Here is an 18,519-nt window from a genome sequence, read left to right as displayed (position 1 = left end):
CCTGCCGCTCACTGTTTTAACCACAGTGAAATTAATGCATTGTCCCTCCCTTACGATAACTGAAGCATTTCAATGGAGCTAATTGGGTGTCTTTCCCGTCTGGCGTGTGACTCACGACCCATTTGTATTTTTAACAATCTCCCAGCCAATTAAAGCCCAATGCTAGGGGTGCAGAGCAGTGACCTCATCTGTGCTTCGCTCTCTCATTAACTTGTTCACACAGTCAGTCTTTCTTATAATCTGAGAGCGTTTCAGTCGTGTTTGACAGTAAAACAGAGCATGTGGAAAAAACATTCTGGGTGTGCTACCATGCGAGGGTGTGAGATCATGCTGCAGTGTGACCTCAGGCATCACACTCTCACTGTCTGTGTGAACAGAGATTGTGAATGTCTGCTGCTGGCTCGTGGTTCCACATGAGATGAGAGAATACTCCATTGTCCAATAAAGAGCAATAAGATGCATACCACTGTCTGTTTCATCCGGGTGGGAAGAAAATATTCCATGTCCACAATTTTCCTACTGGTGGGAAATTTTCACGACTTGTTGCTGCGCAACCAGAAGCCTACAGAGATCATTTTTGCCACACTTTGAGAATGTTAAAGTTTTTTTTATGGCTCCATAACAGCAAAGACAGTTTAACTACAGAACCAAACGCTGTGGATATTGCAGAACTCCAGAAGGGGGAGACAAGGGCTTAATCATGACAAGGGTTTAATTCTAATGTACCATCCACTTTGAAAGAATGCACCCAAGGGCACAAATTATGGTCCCCCCTTTTTCTCTTAAATATCTCAATAATGTTTGATTATAATCTCAGTTCATCTGCTCTTAAAGATATTCAATTTCTCTTTATATTTTTGTGTTTAATTTATTATTTTCCGTAATTGATAATTTTCTATGTCATGCAACAATTTTAGATCTGATTAATTACATTTATTTTGAGAATTATTCATTAAAAAGTTGCAAGCAGCACAACTAATTTCTTTATTGCATTGCTTATTCAATTATTCTCCCTTACGCTTTTCAGACAGCATCTTCCATGATGACCCCTACTACAAGTCAGAAACAAGTTTGGACCGCTGCCTCTTGGACTTTCCTTTCCGAAATGGTACAGTGCCCAACGGAAGCATGTATAGCAGCCCCAGCCTGAGCTCCCTCAATCACTCCCAGACGTTCGTCCCTGCCTCACCTATATCCTCCAACCTCAGCATCCCCGGCAGTGAGCTCATGCGCCCCGACTACATCCCCAGCCACCGCCACAGCGCCATCATCGCTCCGTCCTACCGGCCCACGCCCGAGTATGATGCTGTCATGCGGCAGAAGCGCCGCATGCTCCCCACGCACCATGATCTCCACAGCCAATCGCTCCGCAGTCTGAACATCAGTAATGCCTGTGCTTACCGCCAGCCTGAAGCTCTGGTGTACAGCCAGCCGGAGATGAGGGAGAGAGGCCCGTATCATGGACTGGGCCCCAGTCCTGGACCTTACACACCACAGGTAGAGCTGAATTTGCTAAATGTTACTACTCTTGAGGGCTGGTATTGATTAAAAATGTTTCAATTGATATCTGATTCACCCAAACAGTTTGTTGTTTGTTAACAATTTCAGAATAATGCTTACAAAAAATGACATCACACATTAAGGTAAAACCCTTTAGTTGTGTGTTGGATGCTACTAGCTTTGTCATTGGGCGTTGGTGGTTGGCACAGAACAAAACACCAAACCAATATAAAATATTATACAAACCTGATCTCAAATTGCAACGGATTTTTGATATTAGATGATACAGAGGAAGTTCGATCCTCAGGTGATACCACAGAAATATTTAAGTTTGATACCCAGCCCTACTAGTGCTTGATTTTTTTAAATTCTTGTATTGTGTTATTTTTACATTTGTACGCTTCCACATTGCAGATCAGCTACAGTAAGCCAGTGTCCCATGGTCCTCATCAGGGCGGACCAGCCAGCAGCAAAGGCCCCTGTCACTCACCCTGTGTCAATGGCAGTGGTGGCGGAGGCGGAGGTGGAGGTGTGGGGAGCTCCATCTCTCACACGGTCAGCACACCTGAGTTGGCGAACACTAAACAACAGGGGACTAATGCAGGAAGCTATGCAGCCACTGCCAACATGCTGAGAAACCACATGTCACGACCTCCTCCACCTTACCCTTCCAGCTCCTTCCGCCCGGCCACCAGCACGCCTGATCTGGCCAGCCACCGCCACCGCTGCATTGGGGGAAGCAGCCCGGAGCTTGTTACCCGCATGGTGCAGCTGTCGGTCAAGACCTTCCAGCCGGACAGCTCAGCTGTTGTGCACCAGTCCCTGCAGGAGGTCAGCGAACCGTTAACTGCAGCTGCTAAACACCGCTCCACTCTGGGCAAGAGACACAGTATGGAGGTGATCAGCAGCATGAGAGGAGGAGGAGGAGGAGGGATGGAGGGGCTAGTGATGAAAGGCATGAATGCGCCGCTTCATCGGAGGAACACTCTCAGAGAACATGTGATGCCTCCTCAGCCTCAACCCATTCCTCAGCCCCAAACCGCTCAGTCACAACCCCAGTCCCAGCCTCCACCGCAGCAGACAAAAGAGCTGCCCATGCAGATGCCTGCCCAGAAAACACCTGAGGCTTCTGTGACACAAACTTCAGCAGTGTCTTACCAGCATCAAAAGACTCTCTCTAATGCTACCATGCTCATTCACAGTAGTGAGAGTGAAGAGGAGGAGGAGGAAGAGGAGAGGCCTGAGCTGGACGTTCAAATCCCAGGTTTAAATGAGGACATCAGCATCAGCGCTCAGCTCCAGGCTGCTCTGGCCAAGCTGCCCAACAAACCCCCGCCAGAGTACCCTGGTCCTCCTAGACCTCCGAGCAGTACTCAGATCCGCAACCACACCCACGGTCACAACAACCACACACATCACCACAACCATAATCAAGGACCACAGAGCCACCAAGGACCCATGGACCCAAACCAAGCCCAGGGCAGGGTCCCCAAAACTGTCCCGAACCAGGGAGGTGGTGGGCCCGGAGGAGGCTGTGGGACAGGTCCTGGTGGGACGCTGACCCGAGGGGACCAGGGTGGAGTGAATGGAGCTGTTTTAGGTCCATCCATCTCAGAACCAGACCTGACCAGTGTCAAGGAGAGGGTACGGAAGGAGCCGGTCAAAGAGAGGCCAGTGTCAGAGATGTTCTCACTGGAAGACAGCATCGTGGAGAGAGAAATCGCTCAAAGGGTAGGATATGTGTTTTGTAATTTAACTAAATACCTTGACACACCTTTTGTTAATGGTTTAATTTGTGTGTTTATCTTTGGATTTCAGAACAGATATGAAGTTGTCATTTTTTGCTTGGGGAAAAGCATTTTTCCGTATTAGTTTTTTAAACTGAACACATGTAATATTGTTATATATTGCATTTATATTTTCATTTAAAAATCAAGATGTATAGACTAAAGTAATTCAGCTGAGTTGTAAAAGCACAAGTGGTATTGTCGCTATTTTCATAGCTCTTGATTAGCTGTAATCCGGGGTTCAGCACCTAAGGGGATAGCACAAGGCTCTGTGAGTCTCCCCATGTGAGCTCCCCAATACCCTCATAAATCCCTCAGATTATTCTTTTGGTTAGGTGTGCTTGTTTAGGTTGGGTCTTTGTGTAGGAGCACACATTTAAAACAGCAGCAGAGTCCAGGTTTAAATAGATTCATATCGACCAGGTGGGTGCAAATATTGAGCCCAGGAAATTCGTCCAAAACTCCAAAGCTAATATCTTTCACTCAAGCCGATCATCTCATATATAGAAGGTTCCCCTGGTGACACCCAAGCTGTTGTTTTGACTGTCACACAGGGAATGAAGGAGAGGGGAAGGGTGGAGCTGTCCCGGAGGTTTAATAGTCTCAGAGATTAGGAGAGGTAATCCTTGGAGGGACAGTGCAATGTGGGTCAGAGTTTGGTCGATGGAGAAAGAGTCAAGGTGACGGGGGGATTGTGTGAGTTTTTGTTAAAGAATGGAGGGTGAGGCAGTAGGTGGGAACAAAGGAGTGATAGAATGAAAAAAAAACTTGAAAGGGGCTGAAGGTTTTGAGATGGATTGAACAGTACAAGTCAACTCCTCCCGATAGGCTTTTCATACACGGACTGCTAGTTCATACCTGTCGACAGTGCAGGGGGATTGGTACGGCCCAGTTTGGCTTTTAAACAAGACGCTCACACTCGCAATCTCCCCACCCACTTGTACACACACACACTGTACTCCGGCCATGGCAGGTCAGTCAGTCCTGCAATGCTGCCGGTACCTGTAACCATGACACCGGGATTTTTCTCTCTCCTGAAGACACTGGAGAGGCAGAAGATGTCGGTGGACTCCATGAAGAGACCGCTGATGATGGCTGCCCTCAACGGCCTCTATGTTGCTCGAATGCCTGTCCCCAAGAGTCCTGCAGAAGAAGGTGCCAAGGCTGCTAGTGACGAAAGGGTAAGATGCTCATTTGTGCTTCAGAATCTGTTGAGTTGACAGTATGTGCTTGAGTTGAGTGGTCGGTAGCTTTTAAAACACTTCAGTTCTAGCTTCTGTTTTGTTGGCTCTTGCTCTGCCTGCATCATCCGGCGTGTATGATGATGTGGAAATTATAGGTTGAGTGCCATTAAATATTGTATGATGCTCTAGATACAAAACAAACTTGAAGATCTTCTTTTTATGGCGTACTTGCTCAAAAAGAATGTCAACAAACAAATTCAAAGTGAAAACATAATTACACTGGATTTATGCCGCCAATTTTGGTCCCTTTCATTCAGGGAGACATTACTCAACTTTCAAGCTCCAAAATTGACTTGTTAGAACGTGTTGTATTATTGGAGGATCACTCGCAACAGCTGCTTTCTCGGCCCCACAAACACTTTGATGAATGGAGATAAAAGTCAAACAGTAGCTGATAACAGTAATGATTAATGTCGTGCATTTTCCACTCCTGAAGGCTGTCTGTTTGCTCCATTTTTGAGTGCAGGGATTTTGAAAACCAGCCTTTGTCCTGACAGTTGCTAAGCTAACAGGGGGCAACCCTAAGTGGGCTGTGGAACGTATGGCATGGTGGTGCTTATCGCTCTCTGGGCCCGCTGGTATGTTAAGAATGTGACCCGAAAGAGTGAGTGAGCTGCAGAGACACAGGGATAGACCACTGCCAATTGTGCCATTTTTACAGCTGTGTTAATGCATTACATGCATCAGGGCAGTATTTCGGGGAGATGTCTGTATTCCCCTCGTCTGAATAGTCTCGAAAGTATGTCGGAATTTAAACGAATGAAAGCCAATAGGGCCCTGAAAGAGAAACCCCTGAATACTGTGTTGCTTGTTATTCAATGACTAACACCCCCTCCTCCTCCTCCCTTTCTCCTTCCTCTCTTCTTTTTTTTCTCCATCTCTCCAGTGTAAGACCTTTGAGTTGAAGCTGGAAGAGGAGCGGGTCTTCACTGAGTATGAGCAGGTGCCTAAGAAGAAGGCAAACTGTGTTCTCACCACGGCAACACTGCCCGAGAACACCGAGCGCAACCGCTTCCGTGACTTTGTGCCCTACGAGGAGAATCGTGTCGAGCTTGTGCCCAACAAGGAGAACAACACGGGCTACATTAACGCCTCACATATCAAGGTAAAAGTAGTATTAGAAAAAACCCAGCATACAGTGCACACTTAAAACATGAATTTAGGGTTGATTCCGATCCCTTCCCTTGTGCTATTGTGTGTTTTCATTATGAAAGAGAAACAAAAAGAGCTACATTTAGATGACTGTAGCTTCATAAAACACACGTTTATGTGACTGTTAATCACAGCTGCAGTCACAGACAACATACATTGAAACAAACGGGTATAAACTTGATACACTCGGCTCGCCGCTCGTCTTTGTTGTGGTCATTTCTAAGCAGGGAACGGCTCGGAGGGAAGGATGAAAAGCGGCTATTGAAGGCTGTTTGGGCCTTTAAGCTCACAGAGCTCGTGGAATTCCCAAAGAATGTGGTCCAAACTCCAAACCCTCTTAAGTCAGCCTGAGCTGCTCTCACTAGCCCTCTATTCATGCTCGGTGTGTGTGTGTGTGTGTGTGTGTGTGTGCACACAAGCTTGTGTGTTTATGCCTGAGTTTGCATTTCGCGTGTGTGCCTAATTGCGGTCCGGGAGCGATCGCTGCACTGAGTCACTGCCTATCACGGTGTAACCCTCTTACTTCCCCCTGTCATTTAAGGTGGCCGCCGCAGAACAAAGGGCCTTGTTTATTCCCCATCCATCTCCTATGTTTATAGTCACAAGATGGCCTAAGGAATCATGATTCCTGGCACTATTTCTATGAGATAATAAGAAAGAGGAAGTTTTTCGTTTTTTCCGTTGAGCCACATGATTATCGATGGAGGGGAAACAAAGAGAGATTTAGTGGAAAGGAAGTTTTTTAAGTTAAAGGGAATAAGGCCCCAGACAGAGGCGTTTATATTGCCCTCTAGTGGCTGTTTTGATTATTTTCAGTGTCTAAAATGACCTGTAAAATCAATATGCTCGAAAATACAGTGTCTTCCATTGTTTCCACTAGACGCACGATACGTTTCATGCGCAGTAATTGATTATTTATGCATTTCTGTGTTGTTTTGTTTTCCCAGGTGATGATCAGAGGGGAGGAGTGGCACTACATTGCCACCCAGGGTCCGTTAGCCAACACCTGTGCCGACTTCTGGCAGATGGTCTGGGAGCAAGGGGTCAACGTCATCGCCATGGTTACTGCAGAAGAGGTACACACACACACACACACACACACACACACAGATGTGGCTCCATTTCAGAAGCCAACAGCTGGCATTCATCTGTGTGAGTGAAATATGATGAGAGAGAGAGTGCATCACTGAATCTGTGCGTGTGTGTGTGTGTGTGTGTGTGTGTGTGTGTGTGTGTAAATGGCATGTGGTAGGATACATCTATTCCCCCCCCCTCCCCCCATTCAATTGCCACTCACCAATCAATTCATCTTCATCTTCTCACACTATTCTCTCTCTTCCGTCCAGGAGGGTGGCCGATCCAAGAGTCACCGCTATTGGCCCAAACTGGGCTCCAAACACAACTCGGCCACTCACGGCAAGTTCAAGGTGACCACCAAATTCCGCACCGACTCAGGTTGTTACGCCACCACGGGGTTGAAGGTCAAAAACCTGCTGTCCGGCCAGGAGAGGACAGTCTGGCACCTACAGTACACCGACTGGCCTGAGCAGGGCTGCCCGGAATACGTGGTGGGATTCCTCTGTGAGTGGGAGTGACGAACAGTCACTATATTTCATTTTTATTTTTTAAAAGAGTAGCTCAAGAAAGACACCGTTCAATATTGCTTACATCTTACACTTTTGTCGCCCTCCCACCTGCAGCCTACCTAGAGGAGATCCAGTCAGTAAGGAGACACACTAACTCCATGCTGGACACGTCAAAGAGCCTCAACCCTCCTGTGGTGGTGCACTGTAGTGCCGGTGTGGGTCGCACCGGTGTGGTCATCCTCACTGAGCTCATGATCAGTTGCCTGGAGCACAATGAGGTAAGAGGACTGGAGGGGGGGGAGGGGGCTACACTCAAGTTTGAGGGTCTAGGTAAGTTTGAGTTAAGTTGAGATGACTAAGAACCACAGCTGTTTTGCCTCAGGATACATGTATCTGCATCCCAAGAGTCACAAATCGCTATTCAAAATGATCAACAGTGTCTTGTGTGATATAGAAAGTTTGCAACATCATTTGTCTCTTCTCCTTTTTAGTCTTTGTTTCTCTCATTCTAAGTTCCATCCCCATTGTTTTCTGTGTCTCTTCAGCCAATGGAAGTTCCGAGCATGTTGTCGGAGCTGCGGCAGCAGAGGATGCTGATGGTTCAGACCATCTCCCAGTACAAGTTTGTCTACCAGGTCCTCATCCAGTTTCTTAAGAATTCCCGCCTCATCTAAGCATGACCGTGGTACCGATGTTAACCAGTGGACTGACACAGCCGATTAATAACCGAGTTAGAAGCAACTCCACCCTCATTTTGACCTTTTCCAGGTGGACGTTGTGGAACTTTGTTGGTTTGCAAACGAAAGGAATTTGTGTGGGTGTGCATCTAAACTGATGGTCAGTGTGTTCACATTTCATTCTTCTTTTTTTCTTTTTTTATCCCCCTGGATTTAAGCTTGGACCTGCCTTTCTGTGTGGAACATGCATGTTAGTGCTTTTTCTCCGTGCAGGTCAGGTGAATAAGCAGCATATCTCTCCTGCAGGTGTGTCTCCATGCCCTGGGTGCTCACGAGATATTCCGCTATTTTTTTTTCTCACTTCTACTGTTCAGACACGTTGCTCAGTTTCACACAAGCCATTATTAGACATGGCTTGATGCTGCATGAACAGTAGGTGGCAGCAGTATTATTGCTAAACTCTTAATGAACAGGGTTGCCAAACAAAACGATTCTCTACATCACTGTTCTGAAAATGTGCCCTTTATTTTTTAACAAGAGTATTAATGAATACAGCAAATATTTACTTTCACAGCATTTTTTTTTTAATTTTATTTATTTCTATCAACAATGAGGTCAAGTTTGCCATTGTACAGATCACTGACAAGCATGTCGGGTCTTTTGATTTCGTCTTTTCTTCCTAATTCTCCCCGTTTTCTCTCCACACATTTCAACCAAGGACCTTTCAGCAGCTGTTTCCTTGAATCTCCGCTCTTTGCCATCTCTTTCAACCATTTCAAAATCCTCTCCAGTTGATTGGAGATACTTTATAAATATCCGAGCATTGGCATCTGCAGTCAATAGGAAACTGTGTCCTTATACTGTATATGTAGCAGATACTGTATTATGATTGAGACATGAAAAAAATGAAATCGTCAAATTGGTATTTTATTGATTGCTATTTTGGTATAAAAGCTACTTTAACATTTGACATCATTTACCTAACTCTCAGGTAAAGATTTGTCACCAGGAGCCAGAGAAGTCTGAAATCTGGGATTGTTTTTGAAACATAAGAGTTAAGTCTTTGCCATAAAAAGGCAGTTGTGTGTACTCACCTGATCAAAACCCAGTAAGTACTGTGTTGTGTTTCCAAGTATCTGAAACCACCTTCTACAGAATTATCTGTTACATGTTAAAATAAATGTAATGCAAAGCCAGCCGTGTCCAAAAAAATAACTTTGTACATAACGGACATGTGAGAAAAGATTTCTACAAATGTTTTATATCACTTTCTTCTTTTTTTGACTTGGTACCCTAAAAATACCGCAACATAATAAACTATGCATGCATTTTTTTTTTTTTTTACATATATTTCAATGTATATATTCTTGGATACGTATAAGCTCTCTCTTGACATATAAGTGTTTTGTTGCACTTCAGTTCTCTTTTTACGACAGTATTCTCTCACAAGGCATTCCACTCTTTATTAATATTTAATTTTTCCCCCCCAGTCTTTCTTTCTTTCTTTCTTTTGGCCAAATTCCTGAATACGTTTCAAAGTATGTGTAAATAAGTTTTGTATATGCGTTCTCAGTCTTTTGTTTTTCTCTCCCCAGACATGTATGAAACTGTCAAACTTGCTTATTATGCAATAAAGCCTTATTTTCTTTAAGACTGTGGCCACAAATGTATTTATTAAGAACGGCTTTCTTTTACCTTGAAATATTCTGAGACTCTCACAGTGTCAGTGACACTGATGAGGATGCTGATGGACAACGGGGTCCAGCTGATTGGTGGGAAAAGGAGGGAAAAGGAGGAGAAATTCACTGTCATAGCAGCTTTTAAAGGTATAAAAGTATTCTTCTCACAACTAAAACTGCAGTCAATAGGGACACCAAAGTCACCTCCACCATCATCATCTTGCCTCTCTTTTCATTTCTGTGCTATTTCTTTGCGCATCTCAGTCAAGTAGAAGTGATCTTTCCCGTGAGTGACCTCCATGATGGCCATTGCCTGTGGGCACACAAAGGTGATTTTTCTTTTTTACAACATTTTACAGAAAGAAATTATGTACAAAATGTATAGATTTGGTGGGTATGAAACTGCTCTAAAAGTTTAAATGAATGAGCAGCAGTGAACATCAAACAGAATTAACGGAATTCCTTGATGAGAAAGTCTCCTGTTTTAAGATTAGACTCAATTTAATATAGTTGAGGTACATATGCTGCTTCCTCATTACCTCTGTGTGTATTTTTAATAAAAAAAAATGATGGACACTACTCAGGACACTTTCTGTCCTCAGTGTATGAACAGAATGTGGGGGAAAAAAAGGGTATTCCAGTATTTTGCTCTTTCAGACTGGAACAATCTACAGAGCAAAGCCTTAAAACTCCAAAATCTGGTTTCTCTGGCTCATTTTAAATTCATTCTGAAGGAGTTAGAATCAAAATCGCTGGTGTGTTATTGTCTTATCGTAATCGAGTTTTCTTTGTTGATGTGTGTGTGTGTTGCTGCTGCCTTTTAACCAAGACGCCCTAGGATTATCCTTAAAAATAAAATAAATAACTTCTGTCATATTTATCTTCCTCTGAGCAAGATGTAATAATAATATTGTTTGGGTATTGTACCAGTAGCTGTATCAGGGTAGAATTTCAAATGATACTCGGGTCTATTTTGTTTTTTTCCTAACAGTCCTCTGTGTCTCTGTATGAGAGTGGTAAGAAAATCCAAACATGTCATAATTACCTTCTTGAGAGCTTTAATGCCTACTGCATGTTTCTCCATCACCATATACAGTCTGCCCATCTTCAGGTACATGGAGCACACATTCAGGGAGTAGGGCGGGTAAAGCTGCCTGCGTTGGACACAGTTCATATGTTCTTATTTTGCTCAGACGCAGAAAAATGATAAGCAAAATGCACATGATGCCTAAGTCAGAAGAATTCCCCTATAGTTATTACAATTTTTAACAATAATATCTACCCATTTACAAGAATAATGCCTCTAAATAACGTCAGCGTTTCTTACATGTAAGGTTGGAGGATCTTCTCTCCGTATCTGATTGCTCCCTCTACATCGTCCATGTAGAGACACACGCCCATGGCCTGGTACATCATGTGGAGCACGAAGACGTTGGAGTCGTGGAAGACGGTTCCCATCTCCTCCAGGGTCTGTTCGCACATCTCCAGCAGCTCACTAGGGGGTGCCACAGAGTCAAGGCTGCACTGAAGTAGACTCTGGTCACACATCAGATGTGGAGTAGACACTGAAATGACTCTGCTTAAGTCTACAGTGACTTGAGTGTCACTCATTTAACAAATCAACCAATTTCTTCTTTCTTTTTTTTTAGCGGGGAAGGGGAAGTTATGCTCTCAAGCATTAAAAAAATAAACATAAAAGCAGGTTTTTGTACTCTCAATTGTAAAAGTTCTCAGCGTAGACAACACGAGAGAGTGCGAGTCAAAAGGATATCTTTTTCATTTTTAAGAGCCCTGAACTCTCTGATGCTTCTCCTGGCGTAGCGCACCATGTTGCTGACGACCTCCGGCTCGATGGGGTCACCCTTCTTACGTAACTTCAACTTGGTCTTGTCCTGTAGGAGACGACAGAGCCAGACGACGACGGTCAACCAACTCCACACAATATTACATATGCATTTTTTTTTGTTTTTTGTTTTTACTGAGTCTTACTTTGGATTTGCTTTTACATTCCTGACAGTCACAGGTAAAGAAATATGACTCTCGCAGTCTAGTGTTGCGGTCATCTGTTGGATAAAGCAGGTCTATGTAGCTGATGAGCACCTACAGGTGGAAATGAAACGCAGCATGTGAGAGTCACAAACAACAGTCGTGGTGCGTTCACTGCCAGACAACACTTCAAATCTCAGCTCTGAAAATAACCCCTGACCAGCCTCTTCACTGTGAAGCCTTTTAAACTTTTTCTGGTTAATATACTCAATAAGATAAATGAAATGTCTTCTGACTGAGGAAAACATGTCACAAATCACTGATAAATAAAGTTGCCAAGTGTTTAAAAGTAGATTTTAAATTATGTAAAGGTCCTGTGGGTAACCATTGATAAAGAGGTTGCTGGAATAATCTTAATTTATCTAATCTTGAATTTGAAACTGTTTAAAAGGAAATATAAATATGTATATATGCAAGTGAACAAATGCATTTCCCAAAACTGTAGCATTATTTAAGTAAATAAAGTTGAATGATTCTTATATTACTTGAAATGAAACTACTACTCTGAGTAATTTGACACACACATACACACAGAGCTCCTCCACACATGCACTTAAAAAAAAGGGAGAAAAAGAGAGAACCCAACCCCCTCTAACGGCAGCTGCCCCCTTTCCTCACTTCATCTCCAGGCTTCATGTCCCGCACAGCCCGAACTTCAGCTGATGTCCCGTCATACGTGACTATGACGCTGGGAAGACAGCTGTGGTTTATCAGTGCCACGCTGTGGAGCCACACAGACACATACCAAAGAGACAGAGCAGGATATTAGAATAAAAAGATCACTTTACACTTTCCGTTTCTTCAAAATGAGACATAAACATTTTATCTGTACGTGGTGTTGCTATAACTGTGCCCACAGAGAGGACATGTGGTTATTTCCTGACTTGTTGGCTGGAAATAGCTCAACAAGGAGCTGAGGGGGAGATTTCAATTTTAAAATTTAACTCACCCACAGTCACAGCAAGGAGAATCTTTTACAACCAAAACACCAACTGGAGAAGACAAGTTGACATGTCAGGCCTCCTTTGGATGTTTGTTGGTTGCTTTAAGTTGCTTTGAACACTGATTTGTAGATTAAATTACAGTCCTGGTTCTCACATCTGTGCTGAGTAAAGGAATGACGCTTTGTTTTGGCTATGTAGCAAAAACTTAAAGGCTCATGTATGCAAATACTACGGAAGAGTAGTAAGAGTATGTTGGCCCATGTACAAAAATGCTTTGAAAGAAAGTAAAATCCTGACTTTTTAATTGTTTTTCTCAGAACTCTGATTTTAATCTCATGATTCAGACTTTAATCTCAGAACTCTTGATTTTATTCTCAGAATTCTGACTTTAATCTCTGATTTTAATCTCAGAGCTCTGACTTTATTCTCTGAATTCTGACTTTAATATCAGGATTCTGACTTTGATCTCATAATTCTGACAAATTTCTCGTAATTCTGATTTTAATCTCAGAATTAATGCTGTTTTATTTGCATTAATTAATTTTATTTTTTTCTTTCTTTCAATAATTTTTTTTTTACATATGGCCCGAATACTCTTCCATTCAAATAGAGATAAACAAACCATGACGTTAATCTTGTGTCAGGAGGGAGAAGATACTGTGTGGTGCACTACACCTTTACATGTGTTGAATCGTATGTATATCATAAGTATATGCATGAGCTTCCCGCCTTACTCTGGGTAAACTGCAGTACCCAAGTGGGAAAGTTCATCGTCCTCGACAGTGAAACCATTACAGGCAACCTGTTCGACAAAGGACACAGAGCAGAGAGAGAACAGAGAAACACGCTTAAGTATACACTCACCGGCCACTTTATTAGGTACACTTGTTCACCTGCTTGCAATTACTAATCAGCCAATCACATGGCAAACCAAGCATCTCAATAGGGAGGAAAATGAAGCTGCATAACGTGGCACGTTTGCATGGTCTAGTGGGATTTTTCACATCGAAAAAAAAAATTCTTGTTCATGCAGGGGATCAGAGGACAGAGTGGTTCACAAATGATAGAGAGGCAACAGTAAAAGTACCTAAAATGCAACCAGGGTGTGCAGAAGACCATTTGGGAACTCACAACACGTTGAACCTTGAAGCAGATGGGCTACTGCAGCAGGAGACCACACCAAGAGCCATTGCTGTCACTTTATTAGGTGTCCTGTGCGTAAATACCGTGGCTGGTGAGTGTAAATCATGCTGTTTAACAGTTTGTCTTAAGCTGCAGCGGAGGACAGTGATATCGTTGCAGTGCATCACACAACAATCAGTGGATCATCTTGAGCTCAATGAGCTAAGTTTAACGTGTGTGTGTGTGTGTGTGTGTGTGTGTGTGTGTGTGGTACCTGGGAGAAGAGCGTGAGCAGGTCTTTGTGATCAGGAAAATCCAAGTTTTTGGAGTAAAAGCGATGCAGTTCAGCGATGTCTGCCTCGCTCACCTCTCTTTTCTCATTGTCTATGTCCTCCACGTCTGTTGCAGAAAGGAGGACAAACATTTTTCATGAGACGCCAAACGTAAAACGTGGTGTATAATTTTCAGACTGGATGTCCAGTGAATTGCTGTCGCCGCAGTGACCCAAATTGTATCTGGCTTTGAATCAACGACAGCAATTTGGGCGCCGTCCCAAGTCTGAATGGCAGACAGACACTAGATCAAATTCACTTCCTCTGGTGGTCTTTGCTGGTTAGAGAGCTTTTCCTCACCTCCACACTGTTAAGCTCTGACAACTGTAAAAGGACAAGGATAAACAGCTCCCCTTCACCACTCAGGCTGTGTCATGGCCACATCACATTGTCACCATATCACACATATACTATTATCTGATTGTGACTGTGTGCCAAACTGTGTGTGTGTGTGTGTATGGGGACATTAATCTGTCCATAGTCAAACATAGTCCCCTTATGGGGACTTGCTTTTTATTCCCACACGGAAGACAAGTCTCCATAATGTAAAGTGTTCCATTTTAAGGTGAATTCATGTTAGGGTTAAGTTAAGGTCTGTAGGCCAGTTGTAGTTAAGGTTAAGGTTAGAGTAAGTCTCCAGGAAATGAGTGTAAGTCACTGCAATGTCCTCAGAAGTCATGGAAACTGACTGTGTGTACGTCTGTTGTCCCTATAACGAAACACTAATCTGCTTATTAGTGGAAAAAAAACAATAAGCAAATACTCACGTGATTGCATCTCCCCTATGAGCAACATCTTCTCAGACACACATCGTTCTTTCTGCATTTTCTGTCGGGGGGAAAAATAAACGGGGAAATTACAACCATAAACGATCGCACAGGTTGCGCCAGACAATGATCACACACGTGTATGTTTTTATAACTTCTTCAACCTTCTTGGCGAGGATCCGGGCCACCAGGCGGGCCGTCTCTGACGGGCACCATTTCTCTCTGAACGCCGTCATTGCCGAACACTCCAGCTTGTGCATGGCCCAGTCCCCTTTCTACACAACACGTACAAATGTTGTAATCACATAAACAAAAAAACAACAAAAAAAACTAAAAAAAACTGAAACTACATAACAATAAGCACAATACCATTTTTGCCCCCTCTCACCCAAATAAAGTTCATCTGGAGCTGCAAATCCATAAACATGGATGCAGCACCTTTTGCCGTTTAACCACTACATTCAATGGTCATTACAGTAATTTGTCAGTCTATACTAAGGCTTAACTGAGCTTTAAGCTTCATGCAAATGAAAAAAATAAGAAATAAAAGGACACTTCACTGCTGAGGCAGAACTCAAAATGAGAAACAGTGTAATCCGTACTGGACCTTCATCGGGTGTTATTACCAAAAACACTGCAATAAAGTGACACAAAATCTGTTGTAAGAGATAAAACCATTAACTGAGATGAGAGTTGACCTATTAGATAAAAACAATCAAAGTCATGAGTCATTGTGACCACTTTCACGTCAGCTTTTTTTGATGTTCACACCCAGAAACAAACCAACCATGGCTGCAAGTTGTGTATCAATATCCAACATATGCTGTGTCATGGTCTTTTAATGATCCATTACAATATGGGATGTATTTCCTACCTGGCATTTCACATTGCAGTAGAAAGCCTTCTTGCACTTGCCACATTTTGCCAAACCGTTTTTCCTGCAAATTACAAAAAAAAAAAGAAAAAGAGGTTCTATTATCTTATAAATGACAAGTAGCACATCGTAAAGACGCCACTGAGGGAGTCTCTTTCCCACTTTCAGAGACCACGCAGAACATATATCATGACTTGTGTATGTATCTGTGCATTGGCCTCTGAGTGAGTGTCAGAAAGGAAGCAGCAGTTGCTCGGGGCCTGTCAAAACGAAAAGCAACGAAGGGCATTAAAACATTCTGAGGTATTAATAGAGCTGTCCTTGTTGCGGGAGCAGCTGTCTCTCTATCACAGTGAAACAGGAAAGCAGTCCAAAAGTCCACCGACGCAGATTAGAGACACTTACAATGTTAAACACATCTTAAAGTGATCAAACAATGTTGATAAAAACAATATGTCTCAACAGGCATTATTTCTGACTGAATCAACATCTAAATGTCTATATAATTCACATTTTCACTGGAAATGTGTGGGATTGACATGGTCATGGTCAAGAAAGTTGGGAAGATTGAGGTTAAAAAAAAATGAGGTCACAGCTAAATTTAGGATTGAGGTGAGGTTACAGTGGTCTGCGCTGTAACAAGTGACTCTACAAGTGACTCTCCAGCTTGTAAGAATCAGTGACATGTCATGGTGAAACTGCAGAGTGCAACAAATGGAGTCCTCCTCTGATCACTCCTTCATGTTAGGAGCTACGGTGCAGGCCTTCACATACCCGAAAGAAAGTAAATACTCTATCACAACTGTCTCATTTCCTCCCTCTTCGTCTTCTTTGTTTATGCGTTGGGTTTATGTGGGTGGGACCATTTTTGTTTGTTTGCTCAGTTAAGATTCTGCTTCAAAACCCCAAATATCTGCTGCAAGAATGTGACGACACAAAATGGCAGCCTCAGTAAAGTAAGACGCACAGACTGTAAAAAATGTAAATACAAATTAGCAATTAGTATTTTCGCTGAGTCATGTTTGGGCTGTTTATTTCTCATTTTTGGGAGAACAATATTTTGTTACACAGTTGGACTCAGCACAAATGTGTTGTTAACAGCTTCATAGTTCATACATGGTGTAAAAATGACTGTATCGGACTAATATTGGAATCGGTAGAAACTTGGGATTGTTTGTGATATTGGTATCGGACACAAACAAGTGGTATCGTCCCATCCCTAAGTCGAAAATCAAATGATACCCTAACTTATAGGTAGTATATTTATTTCAATAATCTCTCCTAAATATTATACACTGTATCTTTAAACAGATTATATTCTTTATTGTCACTGCTGCATGAAGAAAAAGGTTTATAATCATGCAAATGGAAAGATATATAAATAAAAGAACAAGTGATTAACTAGTGGCTAATGATAGTAATAAGGTGCACAATTAAGGAATAATAAATCCCTAAAAGGAACACAGAAGCAATATAATAGTGGAAATGTATTTATGATGACCTTACTTTTACACCATAGACTGAATAAAAAAAAATGTATTGTATGTGTCTCTTAAATGGATTATTGTTGTGGTGTTGTTTGTAATTGGTGGAAATAAACTCTATTATGTAACCATGGTCGCACAAAGGTAGCATAATCTCTTTCTCATGGTCACGTCACAAAGATGTGAAAGACAATACAGAGGAATCACCATTCAGGAAGAGGAGACGCACAACCGAAATAGATTTTGTGGGTGGACATATTTATGATAGAGAGCCCATGTGACACTGCATGTGTTTGGTGATCAGAGAATCAGATTTATACTTAATTAGTGCTTTATTCTTGTGTTTTCAGGACACACCCATGCAACTATAATGGATGTAAATATGAGTATTTGTGTTTTTAAAACCTATATAAATGCATGTCATTTAAAATGATACGATTATTCTGATGAGTGAATGAACCCATGGAGGTATAAACAAGTATCCAGTGATTACCTGGTGAAGCAGAACTCACAGTAGCAGCCTCTCTCTTTGGCTGACAGCACATACGAGTACGCGGCGCAGGAAAACAGCAGCTCTCCAACTTTAAAGGCTCTGGTAACGCGGAGAGCTCGGCCTTTCCCCGGGCTCTCAAACCTCTGCAGTCCCTCGATGCTGCCTGTCATTGCTGTGCACTTCACCTCCTCTGCTCCGTCTTCGCTCACAGTCACTCTTCACTCAGACGCGCACAGAGTAAAGTGGGATGTGGCAGTGGCTGCAAAAAACTCCAAGTGTCGGGGCGTCACCGTGCCCAATAATAGTTCACACGCTGTGGCATCACCAGTGACATGTGTCAGATAGACACATAGATGTTATTTATTTATTTACTTTTTTTAAATAAACTTTACACACTTTAAACACTTACATTCAGAAACCAATTGAGCTAAACAAATGAGAATATCCATGAAATAAGAAAAGCATAAACTATAGATACGCTAATTAGTAAAAAAAAAAAAAGACACTAAAACAAACAAACAAACAAATAAATAAATTAAACAGTAACAGAACAGTCGTCTGCATCTTCAAGTATGGTCTGGGGTCTGATTACGTGATGACGTAAGACGTCATGACGCCAGGTTCACGCGACGTTAGCAAACGGTCAAGGAAAGTTCAAGGAAAGAAACGTTAGTTTAAAAAACGACAAAAGTTAGAACAGAGAAAGAAAAGAGGCACCTGGAAACAAACTGGTGCAGTTTGTCAAAGGTTGTTTTTAAAACCGCTGCAGAAGCAGAGGTTGCTGCTTGAAGACGAGACAGGTGTGTTTGTTTGTTTGCTACAGCGTCACACA

At 42.6% G+C, this 18,519-nt stretch overlaps 2 protein-coding genes across 3 annotated transcripts in view; one reads left to right on the top strand and one right to left on the bottom strand.

Annotated features, from left to right (window-relative positions):
- LOC131443493 (tyrosine-protein phosphatase non-receptor type 14-like) overlaps positions 1 to 9,597 on the top strand; it is a 36,435-nt gene extending 26,838 nt beyond the window's left edge. For both annotated transcript variants that reach the window (XM_058613171.1, XM_058613172.1), the window contains exons 13-20: positions 1,028 to 1,497; positions 1,915 to 3,231; positions 4,328 to 4,468; positions 5,418 to 5,636; positions 6,631 to 6,759; positions 7,030 to 7,264; positions 7,384 to 7,547; positions 7,815 to 9,597. In XM_058613171.1, the coding sequence (XP_058469154.1) occupies positions 1,028 to 1,497; positions 1,915 to 3,231; positions 4,328 to 4,468; positions 5,418 to 5,636; positions 6,631 to 6,759; positions 7,030 to 7,264; positions 7,384 to 7,547; positions 7,815 to 7,943 (2,804 nt within the window). In that variant the 3' untranslated portion in view covers positions 7,944 to 9,597. The remainder of the gene's footprint in view (positions 1 to 1,027; positions 1,498 to 1,914; positions 3,232 to 4,327; positions 4,469 to 5,417; positions 5,637 to 6,630; positions 6,760 to 7,029; positions 7,265 to 7,383; positions 7,548 to 7,814) is intronic.
- On the bottom strand, positions 8,451 to 18,043 carry smyd2b (SET and MYND domain containing 2b). Its single transcript, XM_058613173.1, has 12 exons — positions 17,688 to 18,043; positions 15,711 to 15,774; positions 15,001 to 15,111; positions 14,837 to 14,897; positions 14,012 to 14,136; positions 13,350 to 13,417; positions 12,290 to 12,392; positions 11,615 to 11,725; positions 11,397 to 11,517; positions 10,953 to 11,127; positions 10,671 to 10,779; positions 8,451 to 9,938 (listed from the first exon to the last, which is right to left on the bottom strand). The coding sequence occupies exons 1-12, from the start codon at positions 17,855 to 17,857 to the stop codon at positions 9,858 to 9,860; spliced, it is 1,299 nt and encodes a 432-aa protein (XP_058469156.1). The 5' UTR covers positions 17,858 to 18,043; the 3' UTR covers positions 8,451 to 9,857.
- Positions 18,044 to 18,519: the final 476 nt, after the last annotated feature.

This window comes from Solea solea, chromosome 17 (genome assembly GCF_958295425.1).
Source record: "Solea solea chromosome 17, fSolSol10.1, whole genome shotgun sequence".
NCBI lineage: Eukaryota > Metazoa > Chordata > Actinopteri > Pleuronectiformes > Soleidae > Solea > Solea solea.
This window is presented reverse-complemented; position numbering and strand designations above follow the sequence as displayed.